General features: G+C 43.8%; 2 protein-coding genes across 2 annotated transcripts; both read left to right on the top strand.

Annotated features, from left to right (window-relative positions):
* Positions 1 to 472: 472 nt before the first annotated feature.
* Positions 473 to 2,626, top strand: LOC109415206 (transcription factor grauzone). Its single transcript, XM_019689091.3, has 3 exons — positions 473 to 779; positions 844 to 1,691; positions 1,756 to 2,626. Exons 1-3 carry the CDS (start codon positions 633 to 635, stop codon positions 2,270 to 2,272), a joined length of 1,512 nt encoding a protein of 503 aa, XP_019544636.2. The 5' UTR covers positions 473 to 632; the 3' UTR covers positions 2,273 to 2,626.
* Positions 2,627 to 5,067: 2,441 nt separating this feature from the next.
* Positions 5,068 to 8,763, top strand: LOC115256812 (uncharacterized). The gene is made up of 2 exons (XM_062844246.1): positions 5,068 to 5,381; positions 5,441 to 8,763. The coding sequence occupies exon 2, from the start codon at positions 6,759 to 6,761 to the stop codon at positions 8,754 to 8,756; it is 1,998 nt and encodes a 665-aa protein (XP_062700230.1). The 5' UTR covers positions 5,068 to 5,381; positions 5,441 to 6,758; the 3' UTR covers positions 8,757 to 8,763.
* Positions 8,764 to 16,050: the final 7,287 nt, after the last annotated feature.

Genomic DNA, 16,050 nt, shown 5'->3' with positions numbered 1-16,050 from the left:
TGTCTGTGGTTCATGATTGAGTCATTTTATGTAAACATTGATCGGCGTCGCGTTCATTTCTCTTCAAAAGTGAGAGGTGATGTATGCACAGCAGCGCCACCATGACACATGCGAGCACAGTCCGAACCACACTATATTTTCAAAATGACCGTTAAATCGTGCGATGATTTCGATTTGAGTAGTATGTCTGTTTGTCTGTGGTCTAATGGTCTAATCGAGCGAATTTATACTGGCCTGCTTACTCTCACACGAAATTTGACGTTTGAGCGGTGTCGGCACCTCTCAAACTTCAAATTTTCTGTGAGAGTAAGCAGGCCAGCGTAAGTTCGTGCAGTGGACCATAATAAAGATTTAATAAAAACAATCAATCAATTTGCTGTGAAAATATGGAATGATGTTGCATTTGATTTCAAGAGGGTGCATTGGTTCAGTGTAGATCATTATGCGTGACCTAATTTTTGCGTGTACAAAATGCATTTGCACCCGAGGAGCGAGAGCGAGGTGCAAGCGCAACGAAAGAAACTGTAAATATTTACATCAGCGTCAGTCAAAAGGATAATCTCCGTTATCTCGCGCACCAGATTGCGAACGAAAAATCCGCAGAGTTTGGTGGTCGTTAGAGGTGCAAACTGATGGCGGCCGAAATTTGCTTCACCTGCCTCCGGGAAACGCCGGATCCCATCCCGATAGCGGACCAAGCGGAAAGTGCCAAAGTGTCCACCACCGGAGGAACGACGTCCTACCGTGGAGTTGTGCTGGCCAAACATTTCTGGTTCGATGTAAGTGAAGGCTCGTCAGAAGTTGATTTGGATGATTCATTCCTGTTTTGGAATTTGTTTTCAGCTCAATGACCTGATTCAGGGGGTGTTGTGCGGGCGATGCTGGTCCAGCATCGAGGAGTTTCACAAGTTCTATTGTGAGATTGAGGAAGTCCATGAGCAGAAGCTTCGCCTTCCGTTCGCCGAGGTGAAGCAGGAAATGGTTGATGGGGAACAGGAGCGCAATGATTCCCGGAATGCTTTGAGGAATTTGGGAGGAGATGACCAGGATAAGGCAGAAGAACAGGTTGAATGTACAGACCCGGAGGATGTTTCGGTTTTCATGCAGGAAGAGCATCTACTAGATGAAGATGAGGAAGAAGACGATAAGGAGGAGGCTTCTCAAGACGACGACGAGGATTTCGACCTTGAAGCAGAAGAGGAAGATGATGAAATTCCAGAAACAGTCGCCAAGAAGCCGAGGAAGCAATCCCGCAAAAGAGTGAGACACGCTGACAAAATCGCCCAAGGAGATGAGCTGATAGCCAACCACTGCAACATGCACTGTGACGAGTGTTCCCAGGCGTTCAAATCCTTCAACGCCCTGCAGATGCATTCGGCGTCGGTGCACCAGAAGCGAGCCTACGTGTACTGCTGCGATCGGCGCTTTAACACGCGGACCCGGCTTTACGAGCACGTCCTGCGGCACATCAATCCGGAACAGTTCCAGTGCGATCTGTGTAAGCGGAACTGCGTCGACAGCGAGGGCCTGAAGCGGCACAAGCTGAAGATGCACACCCCGCTGGAGGAGCGGACGTTCAAGTGCGACAAATGCTCGAAGGCGTTCGCGCAGGAATCGGTGCTGAATAGCCACAAGCGCTACCACGAGGCTATGGAGAACAAGGAGTTTCCCTGCGGGCAGTGCAATAAGCAGTGAGTAAACCCTGTTTATTTCTAAGGATGTCTAAGGATGAAATACCTACATATTTCTTTACAGTTTTGGCAACTCGGCTCTCCTAAAGCAGCATGTTAAGAATAGTCACACCTCGACGTACGAGTTCGTCTGCGACACATGCGCCAAGGGTTTCAACCAGAGGGGACTGTTCCTGAAGCACCTGAAAGATCACGGCCCGAAAGGACCGGAGGACAAGGGCCAGTGTCCGATCTGCGACCAGTGGCTGTTGAAGGTAAGTCTGAACAAGCACATTATGCGTCACAACTCGCCCAGCTATCGGTGCGAGACGTGCGGCAAGGATTCGCCCAACATCCTGGCCCACCGGAGTCACGTGCGGTTTGCCCACTCGGATGCCCGCTTTACGTGCAATTTCTGCGGAAAGGTGTTCAAACGGGCGTTAACCCTCAAAGAGCACATAGCCTCTCACAGCGGGGAGGTCCTGTACACTTGTCCGCACTGCCCGAAGACGTTCAACTCGAACGCGAACATGCATTCGCACCGGAAGAAGATGCATTATCAGGAGTGGTTGAACGCACGGCAGAGAATTATTGTAAAATAGAGTAGGTATTTATTTAGAGTTTTTTGTGAGGAAGGTTAGAGTTTATTGTTTAGTTGAGAAAGCCATTATCCCATTATGCACGTGCTTGCAAAGTGATATTCTGACTAGAACTTTCACAAATATAAACCGTAACGTTTAATTTAAGACTTCATCAGAATGTGAATCTTACCTTCTCAAAACTGTGAGCTACGCGAATCACCATCAATCCTCAAAGAAACAGACGTAACACGTAACATTGCCACGAAAACGCAATCGCCCAATGCTATACGTACTGTGTTTGGCCGGGCCACCACTTGGTGGCAATACCGAGCAATCGTCAAACAGGAACAAAAACGATGCCAGCGCTGCGAGTGGTCAATCTACTTACTACTGAATATTTGAAAAAAAAGGTGATGAATTAAAAGGTGATCGATGGGAAGCGATCAGAGTGTGTCGTCTATTTCTCTATGATCAATCCGTTGAAAAAGGCAACCCGCGCGCATGGTTCTCCCACAGACAAACAGACGTCTCACTCTACTCATTTCCCATCGTTTCCCTTTTTAACGGATTACATATTCAAATATTCTGTAGTTGGCAAATGGCGCTCGCATCGCTTTTGCTCCTGTTTGACATATGCTCATTACCGTCATCTACTCAGTAAATTTGCGACCCACATCTGTTTGTCTGTGGTTCTCCTATTGTCATTGTATAGTGACAGACAAACAGACGTCTAACTCTACTCACTTTTCAAATATTCGCTTGCTCACACGGTTCCTTGCTTGCTTCCGATTGACATTTGCTCGCTAGCACCACCTTTCCAGTGATTTATACGAAAGGGGTCGTCCATAAATGACGTAGCTTGTTGGGAAGGGGGGGGGGGAGGCGGGGTGTTTGTGATTTTGTGACGAAGTGTGACGGTTGGGGGGTAGGGGTTCATGATATGCTACGTAGCTTTCTACTAAGCTAAATAAAAATTTTACTTGCTTTAAGTATCATTATCCAGTAAATAAAAAAATATACATATTGCATGATCTTTTTCTCTTCATCACATTAATGTAAATAACAAATAATGGACATAAATGCCGGCTTCATTTCATAAGACGTGCAGCTATTGGACGCAACAACTGTATCTGAGAAAATGGTTTTGAAGTCCTGCGTAAAGAATAATGAATAATTAAAGGATTATGTGCATTGAAAATCAATTTTGCTTAAATGCTTTCAACGAACAATAGTTTGCTGCTTGCTATAGGGCACTGCTCGCTGCTAAGCCTACAAAGGAAAAAGTTTTTGGCATTATGACATTATTCCAGGAGTTCCTTATATAGTTTCTACAAAACTTCATTGAAGAATTCCTCCATAAATTTCTTAAGGAGCTCCTCTTGCAACTTTGTAAGGAATTTCTCATGCTGTTCTTTATAGGTTTCCCCAACAGGAGAAGGATAACATTTTCACAGGATTTCCTACTAGGAATCCCAGAAAAAGCTTCTGAAAACATCCCAAAAGGATTTGGAGGAATCTCAAAAGGAATCCCTCAAGTAACTTTCAGAAGAATTTCAGAAGAAACTTCTGAAGGAATCTTATAAGGAAATCATACAGAAATTCCAAAAGAAATCCCGCGAGGAGTGCCCGGAGCAATTCTAGATGGAACTTTTAACTCGTGATTAAATTTGTAAAGAAATCACGGTCGAAATTATTGAAGGAATCCCGGAAGAAATTTCTGAAGGAATCCCGAAAATAACTTTTAGGGAATCCCGGAAGATATCCAGATAGAACTCCTGGTGAAACCTTAGAAAGAAAATCCTGAAAGAATTCCAAAAGGAGTGAATGGAGGGATGCCGGAAAAAGTTAATGGAGAAGTCCTGGTAATAAATCCTGAATAAATCCTAGAAGGAAGTCCTTGAGGAATTCCTGGAGGGGAGTTGAAAGAATGCCGGAGGGGTTTCCCACAGAGGTCTCGGAATGAATATCTGAGTGAATTCCTGAAGGAAACCAAGAACTCCTGGAGGAATCCCGAAAGGGACTTATTCAGGTAACCCAGAAAGAATTTCTGATGGAATTTCAAAAGAAAAATCCGTTTGAAATCCCTGAAGAGATGTCGGAAGAATGTGCTGGTGAAACAGAGGAGAAGAAACCCTTGAAAGAACTCCTGAAGGAAACCATGAATAAACTTTAAGAAAAACCTTAAAAAAAAACACCCGGAAAAATCCCAGAAGCAATTTTTAGTGGAATCGAAGAAGGAACTCCGGAAAAAGTTCTTGGAGGGATCTCTGAAGGAATACAAAAAGGAGGAAATCTCAAATGGAATCCCAATGGAAATTCTTAGAGAAATCCCAGTAGAAAGTGCTGGAGGAATTAAAAAGGGAGAAATTCTCAAAAAATGGGAATTCTTAAAAGAAACTCCTTGAGGAATTCCAGAATGAACTGCTGAAAGAATTTTAGAAGAAACTCCTTCAGGGTCCTTCAAATGTCGTGGAGAATTTTGTTCAAATGAAACCAAATTGATATTTTTAACAGATTTATTAGTGAGCAAACTAATATCTTCGGAAAAGCCGCGGGGTAATATGGTATTGAATTGTATTGGGAGCATCTACATACTGTTCTTCGGCATTAAGCAGAACGATGGATGGTTTTATTGAGTAATTAGCTTTGGTGATATTCTCCTCTGGTTGCACCTATGGTATTGATGTTGGCGATCTGAACCTTGTAACCGTTTAGTTACAATTATCCCAATATTATTTTTAATTTGTGCATTTGATAAGGAACTGTAGTGTTTTTATAGATTGTGTTTCATGTTGGGTTTGTAGGATTAGATAGATATTGTATAGTTTGTGTTATATGTATTAGATCAACGGGCTTAAAAGGGCAGAATAAATCAACTGTGGTAATAAGGAAAAAGGATTGAAAATGGATGGGTGGTGATATTCAACAAGGAAGGAAAATGAAGGGAGGATGGAACAAATGGAAAATGAATGGATTGGCTAGATTGAATTTTGGGGAGTCGGCCATTGATCAGAAGTAAATCGGCGTTTGTGCAAGACAGTTGAGCCAAGTTCAAATTGTGCCTATAGTGCCTAAAGTGCCGTGTGCAATCCTGAAGTGAACCACAGTGCGAGGCCAATAGTTCAGCCAGGTAACAGATTGTGGATACTATTTCGGAAGGCCGTTAGTTAAACATGCCTTGGTCCTCAGGACCTTTGTTTGGATTCTATAATCCTTAGATTGCCCCAGCCAACTGTGCACGATCGGCCAAACCAACGATTTCGTTGGTATTGGTCTAACAGTCAAGGACCTCCTCTCAGGCTCCGTAACCGCCGTAGTGAGAGAAATCTCGGACCGTGAAGTCCTAAAAGTCCAGGAGAACCCTTCTCGGCGTGGCCAATACGGTCTCGTCCGTGGCCCGTCGATTGCGTCAACGAAGGGAACGCCGTAGACCCCCAGGCTACCTCCGTAGCCATCCGCCATTGCCTTTGACCCAATCAAGAGGCGCCGCCGCCATTCAGGTGCGCGAAGACCAAGCCACCAAGTCGCCATCTTCCGACTCACCACCGCCGAAGCAAACCTCACCTGCAGCAGCGAGCGCTCGCCAACGTCCAGCAACGCCCCGGTACGTACCAGAACAACTATCCTTACCACAAACTAGCCCATATTAGTAGCAATAGCCCAATAAAGTTCAAACACCCAACCTCAATATTAAATTCAATAAATCCCACATAGACTTTGTAAAACACTCTTTCAATCCACCAATCATTAAGAATTCCACAGTTTCAGCACCCGTTGTTCCGCGTAGCCCCTCCGAATTACCCAGTAGCATGCCGACCCTGTAGACCCAGCTCTAGGGGTCTCATGCTACTGAGCTAGTTATCCGGGAGTCTTGGTTTAGCCACTGGGTCGATTGAGCAGTTTGTAAGCCTCAGTTAGTCTCAATTGGCGACCAACGTTAAAGTCGTGAACGGTAATCGGAGGATCGATTAGTATTTAAAAAAAATCTTGAGATTTTTTTAACTGGGCGACAGGTGAGTGTACAATCAATTACCTAGTTGATTGTACAGTCCGACACTTGAAAACCGCTAATCATAGTGCGTGAGTTGGTGGATTGAAGCGTGAAGACATTGGTCACATTCGGTTTCGGAAAAGTGCAGAAAAGAAGTAAAAGAGACACGAGAGCAGTAAAAATTTGATTGATTTCGGAGACTAAGACAAATTTTGGAATTGACACTGGGGGCTAATCTAAAAGGACTTACACTAATACAATTACACTTTAACATCAAAGGTCCTGAATGAACTAAATTTCACAGTACAAAACAACACGAAAGATAGCACGCTTTATTGGATTATTTTTGAATTTCTTCTTCATCGTTTCTTATTTTCTAGCTTAAGTTTTGAATTTTATTGATTTTTCTTATGAATTTGAATTTATTATCTAGTTTCTAAGTGTATATATTTTGAATTTTGAATTTTATTGAAGTTTTCTTGAATTGCTGTACATAATCTGTTTGCTTTAATCACGATGGACTCTAAATACGCCAGCCAATACCGTTCGATGAACGTGAACCATCTGCTTGATGACGAGCTTGAATATGAACTTGTACTTCGCAAAGTAGAATATTCTAGTGGTGAATCTAGGGATATAAAACGTAGAAAATTACGAGGTGCAATGAAGGAGGAAAAAGATTCAAACAGATTCGTGTCGCGGAGTGTAATAGTTGAGGCTCGTGAATCGGAATCGCGTCAGGTAGAGGAGAAAATAGCAATGATTAGAGATTCCCTAGAAAACAGGAAGGCTAAGAAAGCAGAATTTCCACAGTTTGAAACGCGCCTGGTTCACTTGTACTTTCGGTTGCAACGGTTGAGGAAAGTGTTCAACACCGCCGGCTTAGAACAAATAGTTCTCGGGCTGTTGAACGAGTATTTTCCGCGGAATAGTAGTAGCAAGGACCCAGAGGTTGTAGGAGAACCATCTGCAAGGAACTTACCAAAACAGAGTTCTCAAGAGCCTTATAGAGATGAAAGCGAAGAAGAAGAAGATTCAAACCCGCGAACTGAGGAAGAAAGAGAGGTAAGCGATGACGAGGTTTTCTCGGAAGATCTTGAGTTTACCATGCGAAATGTGAGAAGTAGGAGGTCCAGCACACCCAAGAGCCGCGAAAACCAGGTCGTCAATGCTGATGAACTGGTGGAGCGGATCATGCAGCGGGTGGACCAATTGATTACAACCAAATTAAGGGCGCTTAATTTAGGAGCTAGAACAGAACCATCTCGAGCTCATGATAATGAGAAGAAACGGTCAAGTAGGCAGTTAGGGAAGAAGGATATGTCGCTACCATTGAAGGCTGAAAAGAAAAGGCAACTGAACATGACAGGTGAACAGAGAGGCGCGAAGATAGTGGTCAAGAAAAGCAACGAAGAAGCCAACTCAGATTCGTCTGACGTTTTAAGCGAAAAAGAAGCAGGAACCGATCAATACTCAGAGATAGTAGATACAGATACAGATAGGGAGGAAGTTGAGCGCAACCAGAGATTGAAGCGAAGGCCTAGGCCAGTCTGTGACTGGAAGTTGAAATACGACGGAAGGGACGACGGAAGAGGGTTGAACAAGTTCATATCAGAAGTGGAGTTCATGGCTGAGGCGGAGAACATTAGTAAGCGGACACTATTCAGCGAGGCGATCCACTTGTTTTCCGGTGATGCGAGGTCCTGGTACATAGAAGGAAGGAGGAATCGCGAGTTCCGAAATTGGACCGAGCTGGTAGCTGAGTTGAAGCTGGAATATCAACCGCCGGACATGGATTACCACTATGAACAGCAAGCAGCGGCGAGGAGACAGAAAAGAGGAGAGAAGTTTCAAGACTACTACAACGCCATCAAGGAGATTTTTGAGCAGATGGCCGTCCCGCCGACGGAACATAGGAAGTTTGATATCATTTTCCGGAATCTCCGTTCGGACTATAAAAACTCCTTGTTAGTCAAAGGGGTCCGAACGTTGAGGATGTTGAAAGTGTGGGGGCGTAAGCTGGACTCTGCAAACTGGTTTTTGTACCACAAATCAGAAGGTGATCAGGGTACCAGATCGTCGCAGATCCACGAGATCAGCAGGAGTCCAGTACAACGTAGACAGCAGCCACCGCGAAATGACTGGAAGGATACGGGGTTCAAGGGTAGATCAGAGTGGCGAAATCAAACTGCTGGTGCGTATCAGGGTCCGAGGAACGATAATCGAGGTCCCAGAAAACCAATGCCGGAGCAACGTAAAACTGATCAACAAAAGTCAAACAAGAAACCGGCGGATGTGGACCCTGGGGAAGGTTGCAGCAAAGAGCTTCTGCAAAAGAGAGTCGAAGCTTATCGGATTCCGGAGAGGACGGTTTGCTTCAACTGCCGGGGTAACTATCATCATTCTAGCGCCTGCTTGAAGCCCAAGGAAATTTTCTGTTCCACCTGTGGATTTCAAGGTTTCAGAAAACCGGATTGTCCGTTTTGTGCAAAAAACGAGAAGCAGTCGATGTGAGGGGTCGTCGATGCAGTTATAAAAAGCCTCTAACTAGGTTCGTTTCTTCTACTCAGGAGGTCGGAGAGCTCATAGTGCAGGTCGACGGGGACAATCGCCCTTTTGCTAAAGTAGATGTCATGGGGATTCAGGTAATTGGATTATTGGATTGCGGAGCGCAGATGACGGTTTTGGGGTTTGGGTGCATGAAGCTGCTGAGAGATTTGAAGCTGAAGCTGCAGCCAACCGGGTTAAAACTGGTCACTGCTGGAGGATCGCCAATGGAAGTTACCGGATTCGTGAATTTGCCTATGACGTTTAATGGCAAAACTAAGATTGTTACAGCCGTCGTTGCACCATCGCTCAATCGTCGTCTCATACTGGGAATGAATTTTTGGAAACTTTTTAACATAGAACCCACGGTAAACCAGGACGAGTGTTTGATTGAGGAGATAGAAGCTGAACCGGAGGAAGAGCAACGCTTGACTGCTGAGGAAGAGCGGCTGTTAGGAGAGGTTAAACAGGAGTTTAAGGTCTTCGATGAAGGTACAGAGTTGGAAGTTACGCCTTTGATAACACATAAGATTGAATTTGAAGAACAGTTTAAGAATGCAGGACCAATACGGTTGAATCCTTATCCATGGTCCCCGGAAATCCAGAAAAGCGTCAATGAGGAGCTGGATAAATGGATTGCTTCGGGCGTTGTGGAACGTTCCAACAGCGACTGGGCCTTGTTGATTGTTCCAGTAACTAAGAAAGGTGAGTCGAATGCTGAAGGACGTGTTAAAGTGAGGATGTGTTTAGATGCACGCAAACTGAATGAAAGGACCCGGAGGGATGCTTATCCTCTGCCACACCAGGACCGCATTTTAGGCAGATTGGGAGCGTCAAGATATTTGTCGACGATAGATTTATCCAAGGCTTTCTGGCAAATCCCGTTAGATGTTGAATCTCGGAAGTATACGTCATTTCGGATATTTGGAAGGGGACTGTTCCAATTTACCAGACTCCCATTTGGGCTGGTCAATAGTCCGGCGACACTGTCGCGCTTGATGGACCAGGTGCTGGGGTATGGTGAGCTGGAACCAAACGTGTTTGTTTACCTTGACGACATCGTCATTGTAAGCAACACGTTTGAGGAACATCTCCGGAGCTTGAAGGAAGTAGCTAGAAGGCTTAGGGCTGCCAATCTCTCGATTAACATGGAAAAATCGAAGTTTTGTGTGTCAGAACTTCCATATTTGGGATTCGTGCTGTCAAAACAGGGGATTCGACCGAATCCTGATAAAATCGAGGCGATAGTCAACTTTGAGAGGCCCACATCGGTGAGATCGCTGAGGCGTTTCTTAGGCATGGTGAATTATTACCGGCGTTTTATTTCAGAATTTAGCGAAATAACAGCCCCTCTCACTAATTTGCTGAGAGGAAAGCCAAAAATTGTTCAATGGAATGACGAAGCTGAAAATGCTTTCGTTATTCTTAAAGAAAAGCTAATTACGGCGCCAATACTTGCTTGTCCAGACTTCGGAAGACCATTTACGATCCAGACCGATGCCAGCGATACCGCGATAGCCGGAATTCTCACACAGGAAGTGGAGGGGAAGGAGCATGTGGTTGCTTACTTTTCTCGTAAGCTAACTTCATCGCAACGTTCCTGGAAAGCTGCGGAAAAGGAAGGAGTGGCCGCTTTGGAATCCATAGAGAAGTTTAGACCTTACGTGGAGGGAGCACGGTTCACGTTAATTACGGATTCATCTGCCCTCTCATTTATAATGAACTCGAAGTGGAAACCGTCATCCAAGCTCAGCCGCTGGAGCATGTTGCTTCAGCAATACGACATGCTGGTGAAACACCGGAAAGGGTCCGAAAACGTGGTTCCGGATGCACTTTCCCGTGCAGTTGAAGCGATTGACCTGAGCAAAGATGACTGGTACTCTTCAGTATACAAGAAGGTGTTGGAACGTCCAGACGATTTCTCCGATTTCAAAATAGAACAGGATAAGCTGTATAAATTGGTTTCGTCGCCCACGGATGCAATGGACTACCGTTTCGAGTGGAAGCTGTGCTTGCCCGATAATTTGCGCCAGGATATTTTAGAACAAGAGCATGATAAAACATTGCACCCGGGTTACGAAAAGACGATTCATCGATTGAAAATGCGGTATTATTGGCCAAAAATGGCTCTTCAAACTAAGAAATATGTCCAGGCATGTAGCGTATGCAGACAATGTAAACCCTCGACTGTGTCAACAGCACCTGCCATGGGGAATCAGAGGCTAACCAACAAACCTTTTCAAATTTTAGCACTTGATTTTATTCAAAATCTTCCTAGGAGTCGTAGCGGGAAAAGCCATTTGCTAGTATTGATGGATTTATTTTCCAAATGGACCTTGCTAGTACCCGTGAGGAAAATTGAGAGCAAACAAGTGTGCCAAATCGTGGAGGATTGCTGGTTCAGACGCTTTGGTACTCCGGAGGTCGTTATCTCGGATAATGCCACTACATTCGTAGGTAAAGAGTTTCAAGCACTGCTGTCTCGTCGAGGAATCCAACATTGGCCGAATTCGCGCCAACATAGCCAGGCGAATCCGGTCGAAAGGATTAATAGGACGATCAACGCCTGTCTACGGACCTACATGGAGAAAGATCAACGGTTGTGGGACACAAAAATCGCGGAAGTAGAAGAGCTGGTAAACACAACCATCCACGCCTCAACTGGTCTCTCTCCCTATCGAATTCTCTATGGTCATGAGAAGATCACCAAGGGCGATGAGCATAGGTTGGAGAGGGAAGATAAAGAGATCTCAGTTGAGGAACGAGATGATGTACGCCGAAAATTAAATGAGAAAGTCTTCAAAATCGTTGAAGAAAATTTGAAGAAAAGTCACGAGAAAAGCCGGAAAACGTACAATTTGAGGCATAGGAAGTTTTGTCCGACTTACCAGGTTGGACAGAAGGTTTATAAGCGGAACTTTAAACCATCATCTGCTGCTGAACGGTACAATGCTAAATACGGGCCAGTATATACCCCCTGCGTGATCGTCGCCAAGCGCGGGTCCAGCTCGTATGAGGTAGCTGACGGTTCCGGAAAGGTCCTCGGGGTATTCTCCGCTGCGGATCTTCGTCCAGGAGAGGATGTTAGGACCTAAAATGATAATATCTCCAATTAAACTGTTCGATAAAGCTTGAGCATAGTGTTTACGAATCCAGTATGTTGCGCTCTCTTCATCGAACGGTTGTAAACAACAGAGGTCATCGACCGACCAAGTTCGCTGAACTCGCCATGGGGTTGAACATTCGCTCTTCTGCATTGCCGTGCTCTCGCTAATACCATCAGATGTCGTGAGAGATAGTAGAGGAACTCATGAGAGTGTTGATCCGTCGTGAGAGATATCACTCTGAGAACCCCAACGAGTTGAGTCGCCTCTACAGGCCCAACAATCGATCGGTTCGCTCAATCTCTGCAGATGTAGAAAATCAAATGCAATAAAATTAGATCAAAAGTATAATAATGACGTCATAGAAAAGTTAGTAATTAGGGATAGATGAAGAAGGAAGAAAAATTGTTCTTTTGAATAGGCGCCATTCAAAAGAACCGTGCTAGCACGTAAAGATGGAGAATGCTTTCCTGAAAAGGAGAGATAATAGTTAGAGATATTGTTTTGCATGTTGTATATAGTTGTTTTCCGTATTCGTAGTTTTTTTTGGTAGTATTCGGTACGATTTAATTTGTCACTGCAATTAAAACGCGATCGCGAGCAAGAGAACTGAGCACGTACCTTAACAATAGGCATAGCTACCACACGGTTGCAAATAGCATGAAGAATTTTGGGCTCGTTCCCAGTATTGTTCCGCCATGATCAGGACGGCCGCCTGATCGAATCATGCTGGGAATCATCCTCATAAATTTTATCACCTCAAAGACCAATTTTAATTCGTTGTATGTCCGATTCACCATTATTTTAATTTGTTTAAGCGTCATTGATTTTCAAATAGTTTGTAGTTTAGTTGGCAATTAATTTTTTTTGTTGAAATACTGTCCTATTCGTGTTAGTTCGTACAGCGTGTTTAGTCAACTAATCAACCTTCTCTATTTCATTACCTACAGTTGGTAGGTCGGGATGAACTTGAGTAACGGATGAACTAGAAAGATCGTTTAACCATAAAGTGTTCGTGCTTATCTACATGCATACCAACAGGATAATTTCACACGTGCGTAATTATGGCAAATTCTTTAGGGGAATTTGACCTTTAGTTGCCAGCCGATTTTAAAATGTTGTGTTATGTACAAGTAAATTTGAATCAATTTTATACTGCTTCGCGATTCGTAAAAAAAAAAAAGAAAATAGTGACATTTGTCTTTGTGTTTCAGTTTACTAGTTAATGTATTATGTAGGTAAAAATAAATAAATAATTGAAGTACTTCAATTATTTACCGTGGCGGGAGGATAGTGTAACCGTTTAGTTACAATTATCCCAATATTATTTTTAATTTGTGCATTTGATAAGGAACTGTAGTGTTTTTATAGATTGTGTTTCATGTTGGGTTTGTAGGATTAGATAGATATTGTATAGTTTGTGTTATATGTATTAGATCAACGGGCTTAAAAGGGCAGAATAAATCAACTGTGGTAATAAGGAAAAAGGATTGAAAATGGATGGGTGGTGATATTCAACAAGGAAGGAAAATGAAGGGAGGATGGAACAAATGGAAAATGAATGGATTGGCTAGATTGAATTTTGGGGAGTCGGCCATTGATCAGAAGTAAATCGGCGTTTGTGCAAGACAGTTGAGCCAAGTTCAAATTGTGCCTATAGTGCCTAAAGTGCCGTGTGCAATCCTGAAGTGAACCACAGTGCGAGGCCAATAGTTCAGCCAGGTAACAGATTGTGGATACTATTTCGGAAGGCCGTTAGTTAAACATGCCTTGGTCCTCAGGACCTTTGTTTGGATTCTATAATCCTTAGATTGCCCCAGCCAACTGTGCACGATCGGCCAAACCAACGATTTCGTTGGTATTGGTCTAACAGTCAAGGACCTCCTCTCAGGCTCCGTAACCGCCGTAGTGAGAGAAATCTCGGACCGTGAAGTCCTAAAAGTCCAGGAGAACCCTTCTCGGCGTGGCCAATACGGTCTCGTCCGTGGCCCGTCGATTGCGTCAACGAAGGGAACGCCGTAGACCCCCAGGCTACCTCCGTAGCCATCCGCCATTGCCTTTGACCCAATCAAGAGGCGCCGCCGCCATTCAGGTGCGCGAAGACCAAGCCACCAAGTCGCCATCTTCCGACTCACCACCGCCGAAGCAAACCTCACCTGCAGCAGCGAGCGCTCGCCAACGTCCAGCAACGCCCCGGTACGTACCAGAACAACTATCCTTACCACAAACTAGCCCATATTAGTAGCAATAGCCCAATAAAGTTCAAACACCCAACCTCAATATTAAATTCAATAAATCCCACATAGACTTTGTAAAACACTCTTTCAATCCACCAATCATTAAGAATTCCACAGTTTCAGCACCCGTTGTTCCGCGTAGCCCCTCCGAATTACCCAGTAGCATGCCGACCCTGTAGACCCAGCTCTAGGGGTCTCATGCTACTGAGCTAGTTATCCGGGAGTCTTGGTTTAGCCACTGGGTCGATTGAGCAGTTTGTAAGCCTCAGTTAGTCTCAACCTGACCGTCGGAAATGTATTTTTTCTGTCTGTACCTATTAACGAGATGTTTAGCCCTTTTTCAACTTGGAACCCACGCTTTACTTCCCTTCCGAAGGAAGAAGTCACATTCTGCGAGTTTGTCGGGAGTGAGATTCGATCCCAGGTGCTCGACGTGATAGTCACGTGCTATAACTATCACACCAGATCCGCTCCACAGCCGGCAATGTTTTCTAGCTATTGTTGTTTTTTTTCATAATATTTATACAAATTAAAATTGAAATCAGAACTAAGTTTCGAGTTTTTTTGTTACTTGCTTTTTGACATGAAAATTTTGTTGTTTGAAGGGGGGGGGGGGTGTTTAACATGCTACGTCATTTATAGGGGGGTATCAAAATTTGTGACAAAATGCTACGAAGGGGGAGGGGGGTATTAAAAATCGCCTAATAAAAGCTACGTCATTTATGGACGCCCCCAAACACAGCTTGGTTAGCATTGGGCGATTATGTTTTCGTGGAGTTGATTTTATTCGCAATTTGTTCCAAATGATACGCCTCCCAACTAACAATTGCAAGTCACAAACAAGCAAGCTTGCTGAATTGTTGCTAAATAATGGTAAAGATAGCTGAACAAAAATTATGCTCTGTACATTACTGTTCAAATGATTTTTCAATTAAAAAAGTAGTCAATGTTCGACTTTGCTCATCGGTATTAACAATAATAAATTAAAACACTTATTAAAAGTTTAATACGAATTTTATTCGACAAGCATGGATTCCTTTACAAAACAGTTTAACAAAACATAGGTCTGCTTCTTATTAAGCTGATGTATCAATAAGCTTGTGCTCTTGCACAATGTGCTTTTCATTTGTGGCCAAAGCTGTTTAGACAACCCAGTTATCAAAGAACCAACATTGTAAACAAATCACTCAAAAGAAAATAGAATAAAGTTATGTATAGCTCAACATTGAGTACCAAGAGACGTAATAATGAGGCATTTATGTGATAAACTGTATCTTTTTTTCCAATCTTTACCTATCCTTAAGGCTTAAGCAGTTCCCAACTAACATTTTCAGCGCTATAAGCTTCAGTCATTTGCTTTCTGCTGTATAACAAGCGAATTGAAGCAGACGGGCTTGGTGGTCTAGTGGATACCGCTTCTGATTCGTATGCAGAAGGTCATCCCTGGCCCGTCTTTTCATTCTACTTTCTATCCACTTTCTCTCTCTATCTTCTCTAAATATACAATTCATGTATTCATATGTTCATAGCCATCGCTAGAATCAGAAACGAATTGCAAAAATTTGTTTCCCTTCCTTCCAACTTCCACAGCACAGTGTATATAACGCCTACAAGTTATGCAACCAAAGCGAACTGTGCCGCTTGTCCTGCATAGTAATCACCACACAATCTATCACCATCACCTTATGAACACTACAAATATCCCCTATCCATGGATCGCATCACCGACCCAACGGTGATTCCCAGATCTACCATCCTTTCCGTCTAACAAATACCCCAGTCCGTGTTGGGTGTGGGGATGCAGAGGTGCTTAGCAACAACCAGCACACTCTAACATTCCTATCCCTTCCCAACAGAATACAAGGACGTGGCCGGCGCCGTTATTGATCAAAAATGCATGAGCTGCTAAAATTGCACTTA

This window comes from Aedes albopictus, chromosome 1 (genome assembly GCF_035046485.1).
Source record: "Aedes albopictus strain Foshan chromosome 1, AalbF5, whole genome shotgun sequence".
Taxonomy (NCBI): Eukaryota; Metazoa; Arthropoda; class Insecta; order Diptera; family Culicidae; genus Aedes; species Aedes albopictus.
Note: the sequence above shows the minus strand (reverse complement) of the source record. Positions and strands in the feature narration are given on the sequence as shown.

What these genes read in the sequence shown, in the direction of transcription:
- LOC115256812 (XM_062844246.1), top strand. Translation starts at nt 6,759, where the DNA reads ATGGACTCTAAATACGCCAGCCAATACCGTTCGATGAACGTGAACCAT.
- LOC109415206 (XM_019689091.3), top strand. Translation starts at nt 633, where the DNA reads ATGGCGGCCGAAATTTGCTTCACCTGCCTCCGGGAAACGCCGGATCCC. An exon ending in CCAAACATTTCTGGTTCGAT is followed by an intron (nt 780 to 843) that starts GTAAGTGAAGGC and finishes ATTTGTTTTCAG; the next exon opens with CTCAATGACCTGATTCAGGG. An exon ending in TGCGGGCAGTGCAATAAGCA is followed by an intron (nt 1,692 to 1,755) that starts GTGAGTAAACCC and finishes ATTTCTTTACAG; the next exon opens with TTTTGGCAACTCGGCTCTCC.